Below are 6,986 nucleotides of genomic sequence, written 5' to 3'. Positions count from 1 at the left end.
TCTTTCTTCATATTATTATTATTATTATCATCATCAGTAGTAGTAGGAAGTCGGATGTCTGATTAATGTTTGTTTTTCCTTCACAGTTTTACTTCATTTTTGTGAATTGTTAGTTCATGTGAAGTTTTACTTCATTTTGGGACTCTACACCAGTTGTCCCCCAGAGTTGGACCGAGTTCCTCTATATAAAATCACATACATCTCAAAGAAACAGGCCTGAAGCCCATACTATGCCAACATCTGGACTTCATCAGCCATGTTTACACAATATGTGCATTTTGAATCAATTTGATCTCCACATTTCTCCATAATCTCTCCAAATTTAACTGCCAAGTTTTATATCACACATGAGGCTCAATCCACAGTAGTAAATCTTGGCGCAAAATCACATGCCTGTGCTCATGGTTTCTTTTATTTTCCTGTATGATCTGTTCAGTTGTTCCTGTAGCATTTGCACAGTTCACTTTCTCCACTTTTCACCACTTTTGTTTGTGTGTGTGTGTGTGTGTGCGTGTGTGCGTGCGTGCATGTGCATGTTCCTAGAAATAATTTAATTCATGTGTATGCCTTATGAGATTCCATGGTCTTCCTTTATGGGATGTTTCAGATTTTTGCTGATTTGATTTGCGTTTGATTAATCACACCATCCTGTTTACACAGAACCCTTGTCTCAAATCGTATTTGAGATTTTTTTTGTTTTGTTTTGTTCATGTGAGATTGCTCCTTACTCCTGATCTGGGACCAGGGCAGTCATGTCCGTCTCCTTATCTAAATGGTCTATGATAAAACTCAGACTTCTCCTCACTTCACAAGCTCGGGTAATGGAATGGGCTGAAAGCCAATTTGTCTGCCAGGTTTTCCTCTCTTCTGAAGATGAGCACTTATCAGTAGACCACGTGGCACGGTCCACATCTTTAAGCCATTTGAAGAGAGAACAGATAAAGCAGCTCATTCTGAGTTCAAGCTCAGGGGGATCTTTCTGAGACCCTCTTCAAGTGCTTCTGAATCCACAATCCTTTAATTTAATCTTACAGATGTGTGGAACTGCACCCTTTTAATTTGTTTGATTCAAACAAACTGCTGAATTCCTCTATGTTAAATAGTTTTAAATATAGAACAAATCTTAAAAGACAACTTCTATCTAACCATTGTGTTATAATTATTATTATTATTATTATTATTATTATTATTATACAGTTCTATCTTTCATTCATTCATCCCAGTAGAACCTTGTAAATATAAGGTTCACAGTTATGATTTAAAAGGTTATGAAAAGCTGTTTTCAATCTGATAATAAATTTGGTTTAGGAAAAGAACCTCAACATGCACATGTATGTTCATGAGCAGTGAATATATTCTCTTCTCTCTCTAATTACTCCTCAGTGTTTGGGGTGGGCCAAGCTGCCTGATGGCCAGTGGTTACACAATTGCATCCAGCTGCTGCTAACTGCATGTGACGTGTGCTGCCGCTTTTACCGAGTAGTGAACCTAACCCAGCATGCATGCTGACACGCACACAGCACATGCTAGCATCATATACCATACCTCAGAAACCAAAGAAGTGCTCTTAAAATGTGTGGTCTGGTGGCAGCAAAGACCAAGAATTTATCAACATCTTTCATGTAAATTCTAAATTACATAGCCCAACCAACAAGTCAGCCATACAACTATAGGGACTAGACGTAAATGCAGAAACATGTAGGATTCAGTGTACACATTACTTCAGAAATATATTTCTGAAGGTTAACATGACACTTCTGAACCTTGGCTCAGGGATAACTGATCATTCCTCAAAGAAAATTGCTCCAGTTCCCTGAGGAATGAAGAAGCCACTTTGCCCTCCAGAGTTTTTCCTCTGCTGATTTGCTGATGTTTAGATCTGGTAGTTGGGGAAGTGATGGAAGACTTTCAACTTCAAAATGTACTGTTCGGGAAAATAGTCTAGAATGTTTTTGCCAGTGTGCATGAAGGAATTATCATGTTGTAATACTGAAATATCAAACTCAAAGTGTGTTACATGAAATATTAAATACTGCAATATTGGAAATAATTGAATGGTAGAACTTCCAATACATGACAATTCTTTACATACATACAGTACTGTGCAAAAGTCTTAGACACATGCAAAGAAATGCTGTAGAGCAAAGATGCCTTCAAAATAATGAAATTAAATGTTTCTACATTAATGAAAATACTATAAAGAGCAGTAAACAGTAATAAATTAAAGAAACTCAATATTTGGTGTGACGACCCTTTGCTTTTTTTTTAAAAAAAAAGTACAGTTAGTGTAGTTTTATAAGGAAAGGAGCTGTAAGTTTTATTGAGCATCTTGCAGAACGAGACACAGTTCTTCTGTGGACTTTGACTGTCGCACTTGCTTCTTATTTTTGCAGAAAAACCCAGCAGCCTTCATTATGTTTTTAGTCTGAAAAGTGTCTCTTTTTTAATATGTTGCTTTCTTTTCTGACACACAAACATTTTTCTGTAACATTTAATTTTGTGCTGGAAATCTAATGTCTTGAAATCTAAAATGTTTTTTGTACTGACTCACTAAGGCAGAAGTCATAAAATAAAAATCAAAAAATTTGTACTAAAACTGGGTGCCTAAGACTTTTGCACAGTGTATGCTAACTCTATATTAACATATTATGTCTATAGATGAGTCAAATGCTAATGTACTAATTTAACTCGGGTATGCAGAGGTACATAATGTATTCGTATGTGACTCATGTAAAGCACACAAGTTACTATGCAAAAGTGCTAGTGAATTGTCTGTAGCCAATAGGTAGACTTTTACCACATTTGTTTTTAAAAATGGAAATTGGGGCTTAAAAACACAAATGTAAAATTATAAAACAATAACTAATAACTGAAGATTATGAATAGTTAAGATTAAAGAAATCTAGTTTCAGGGCCATAAGCATTTATAATATACAGGTGAGAGTTTCAATCATGAAATGCGAACTGGTATAATCATTTAATGTGATGAATGTCGTACATAACAATAACATTTTAACTTTATTATTATTATTATTATTATTATTATTATTATTATACATGAATATAGCCTAGACCCAAAGGCTGTTGTTATGGGTCCTAACCTAAGCTTGTGGTGTTTAAAAAGGATGAGAATAACATCAGCTCCTATCATTTTCCCCACTGCTCTGTGGCCAGGTTTTGTGCATCAAAGTTCCTGAATATTGGTGGTTTACAAACTGGTTGTTCTGAGGTAGTAGTTTTGTAGTTATCTATAGTTATACAAATCAGTGCTTTCAATGTTTTCATCATTTGCTAGATTTGTTCCATGTGGCATGTTAAATAAGTGGAGCGAGTGACTGAATTTTGTCACTTGAATTTCAGACCCAAATATTTATCCTCCTTGGAATACTGTCAGTTGCCTCATGCTGCTTTAACATGTTAAACCAGAGACTGTCAGGCCTCTCAAGTTCTTCCACACCAACCCTGGCAAACCATGTCTTCATGGGGCTCGCTTTGTGTACAGGGGCATCGTCATGCTGGGACATGTTTGGGTGCCTTAGTTCCAGAGAAGGGAAGACATCCTATACAATTGTGTGTTTCCAGCTTTGTGGCAGCAGTTTGGGGAAGATCCACATATGGGTGCAATGGTCAGGTGTCCACATGCCTTTGGCCAAAGAGTATTTTTCAATCCCTAAATCATGAAACAAACAACCCACACATGAAGTAGTGCATTTAATTCTTTATGTACTAAAATATACAAAACACTCACACCTGCCAATCCAGTGGCAACATGAAGTAATGATTATATGGATCCAGAGGAGCCAACATGCCCTCCTCTCCCAGACAAAGTGATGGAAAAACTTCCATCTCATGCAAACTTTAAAAGCAGTCAAATTGATCTGCTCAAAATGGCTCCTTATTCTGTGCTATGGCAAACCTTGAGAACAGAGTGTGTACTGTAAACCCAATTGTAATCAATAAATAATTGAACTTGAACATTTATAGGCAAATCTTAGCTGCTCACCATAATGCATATCTTCCATCCCGTATAGTGCACACAGAAGGTGAGTTTGTACATATGTACTTAAATCGTACTGATCTGAGTGAAAACAGCTGACTACTGAAGTCAATTCAGTATTTATGGCTGAAATGGAAAATTTCTTCTCCTATGTTTCTCTTTTCTCTTATGTTACATGTTGGTTCTTCTGGCATACAGCCCACATGAAAAAGAAATACAATACTGCTGTTAAACCATGATCTCAAGCCATTATTAGATAATATTTTTGATGTGTTTAACAAATGTGTAATAATGTATTGTAGTGCTATTTCAAGTCAGTTTGACTGTCTGAGCAACAGACATAGTCTCTACAGATGGAAGTTTAAAAAACAAGAAGGAGAAACAGTAACTGCTTAATCTGATAAAGTTAAAAAAAAAAGGGGGGGGGGCCTGCAGGCCATAATTGAGGTTTTAAGCGTCTTCTATTCTCTACATAAAAAAAAAAACTCTTTTCATAGCCTTATTTTTGTACTTCTCCAAAATTCTTGGCCTTTTTCACAAATGTTGTGAGGAAACCTATGGCTCTACTTCACCGTATGGCTTTTTAGTGAACCATCCTAACATCTTCCAGTTATAGAACACAAGGCTATTTGTGTTATAGGCAACTTGAACTTAGCCCTCGAATAAGTCAAATTCATTATAGCACCATTCCTCTCTCTCCTTTATATGTAACATCACCTAAGCCCTTTTGCCTTTCCTCGAATTAGGAATATTACTGTAAAATTGCTAATACTAAATCTGTAAATAAGATAAACAGATCTGCACCTTTAGATGTAGCATAGACAGGGCTAGAGGGCAGAATGCATAACCACAAAATACTGACATTTAAGGTTTCTACTAGGATTAGAAGAAAAACAATCTTCATCACAAATGGTCTTGACTGTAAGACCCGGAAAAACCAAGGCCTCACACTGCTGTGTGCATTTGTAACACTTTGCCCCTTCACAAATCCCCTAATATCCTGCCTCTGCTTCAGCAGAGTGCTGTATTCAGTCTAGCTACAGGTCCTTATGGGCCTAGCGCCTTCTAGTGAGAGTCTGACATTGTCCTCCTTCACAGATTTAGTCCATAATGTATCTAGGGGTCTTCATCCATGTCGTCTAGGTTCGGAGCCATGATGAAGTGTTTGGGGTAGATCAGACTGTGCTCATCAGCGAACTCCTCCCAGCGTGCATCATCGCTTTCGTGGGTGATGTAGCGCTCGCCTCGCCGGGTCTCGAACTCCCGCAGGTCTAGCCATGTCTGGTAGTCCTGAGAAAGCAGGGATATGCTTACATAAACAAACAAGGCTTCAAGACTTTCACTGGGAATGTGGAGGTATCACTGTAATGCCACATTATGTGCTATGCTGGCTAACCTGGAACCATGGATGACTGAGGGACTTGTCCACACTGTACCGCTTCCTCATCTTCACTTGAAGAAGGTTGTTGATGAGATCTGTGGCTGTGGGTTAACACAAAGTTCAAACTGTAAAATAGGTTTCAAGAGCAAATTATTTGTATATTCTACAGAAAAAAAACATATTAAAAGCATATTATTATACTAGTCTAATTAACGTGGCACAGTATGTTGAAATATCATGGCAATCCAAAGTTGTAAATTTAAGATTATCTTCAGACATCTTTTACTGGTTAATTCAGGTCAAAACTTTAAAGATCATGGTGTAGAGTTTGCCATTTCTGAAGGTTATTAATGTGACACACTGCACCATTAAAATCTCCACTATCAATTACAAGTGTGCATTTCTACATAACCACTTCCTCAGGCTGCTTGCACATACTTTATATCAATCACATCATCTCCATTTAACATAAAGAACATTTCATCTCCAACATGAATGTAATTAAGATCCTACATTAAGATGAATTGTCAATAATAAACATGTGATTTAATGACACCAATATAAAGGAAATGGACAGCAGTTTTACAGCAAATATATTGTGTCTTTTTTTTTGTTGTTGTTGCATCCTCTTCAAACCGAGCCTCAGCACTACATGCACATGTGCCATTTGTGACCTGAACTGACTAAATGTAATAAATGCCAAGCTGATATCAAAATGTCAAATGAGTAATACCCTGAATTTCGTTATGAAAATTTAAGGACTAAATAAGATCATGAAAATGGAGTTATGATAAATGCAATTTCCCGGTGCAAATTGTAATGATCTTTAAAATAACTGTTGATCAGCTCAGAATGTAAAGAAATAGAAAATGCAGAAACAGAAGCACAGAAGTTCAACTGGGAGGTGGGTAGTGCAGTGACTCATTAGAGCTGAAATGTCTGAGATTGTGGTAGTATAGACAGACATGGGGGTGAGAAGCATTACCATGTCTGATAAACACTTTGCATCTACTGTATGGTTTTGGGTTTTAAATACAGCCCACTAACCTTGATATTAATGTTATAAACAAACACTCAGCCATTTATACATAATACATGTTCTGTATTAATACTAATGTTGGGCAAAACCTCTGTAATTTAATCTGACTTATTCAGCAACTATATTATATAGCAAACCACTATTTGTAAAAATAAATAAATAAAAATTTTACAAACTCTCTTGTCTAGACAACTATGTGTTACTGTGTAATATGTTGAAGTAAAATATTGATGCTAGTGTGGCTGAAACAATGACTAGCTTCTAAAAGTGTCCTTGTCCTTGATTAATGAGCTAAATGATGAGGTTATAACATCAAGCTTGCCACACATTTTAACCAGAATACAGCGCAGAAGAATTCTTTGGGGCCCCATCTTTTGTTTATGAGGATAATATTTGGGGCTATTATCTTTTCCAAGATCCAATGGATATTTTTTTATATGTGCTTAAGCATTGTCATTCTATTATTTTCCAAAACATCAACAGGGCTGAACTTTTATTTTAATTATTATTATTATTATTTAATTATTTTTTTCCCTACTTTTCCAGGATTTCCAGCACAGTTAGAACTC

General features: G+C 36.4%; 1 protein-coding gene across 1 annotated transcript in view; it reads right to left on the bottom strand.

The window, feature by feature from the left end:
* Positions 1-3,698: 3,698 nt before the first annotated feature.
* prkd3 (protein kinase D3) overlaps positions 3,699-6,986 on the bottom strand; it is a 50,665-nt gene continuing 47,377 nt past the window's right edge. The window contains exons 18-19 of the mRNA XM_053632560.1: positions 5,394-5,479; positions 3,699-5,287 (exon numbers count right to left, since the gene is read on the bottom strand). Coding sequence (XP_053488535.1) covers positions 5,114-5,287; positions 5,394-5,479 — 260 coding nt within the window. The 3' untranslated portion in view covers positions 3,699-5,113. The remainder of the gene's footprint in view (positions 5,288-5,393; positions 5,480-6,986) is intronic.

The sequence above is a fragment of the Ictalurus furcatus genome, chromosome 9, assembly GCF_023375685.1.
Source record: "Ictalurus furcatus strain D&B chromosome 9, Billie_1.0, whole genome shotgun sequence".
NCBI classification, from domain to species: Eukaryota; Metazoa; Chordata; class Actinopteri; order Siluriformes; family Ictaluridae; genus Ictalurus; species Ictalurus furcatus.
The sequence above is the reverse complement of the archived record's forward strand: the minus strand, read 5'-3'. Positions and strand labels throughout refer to the sequence as shown.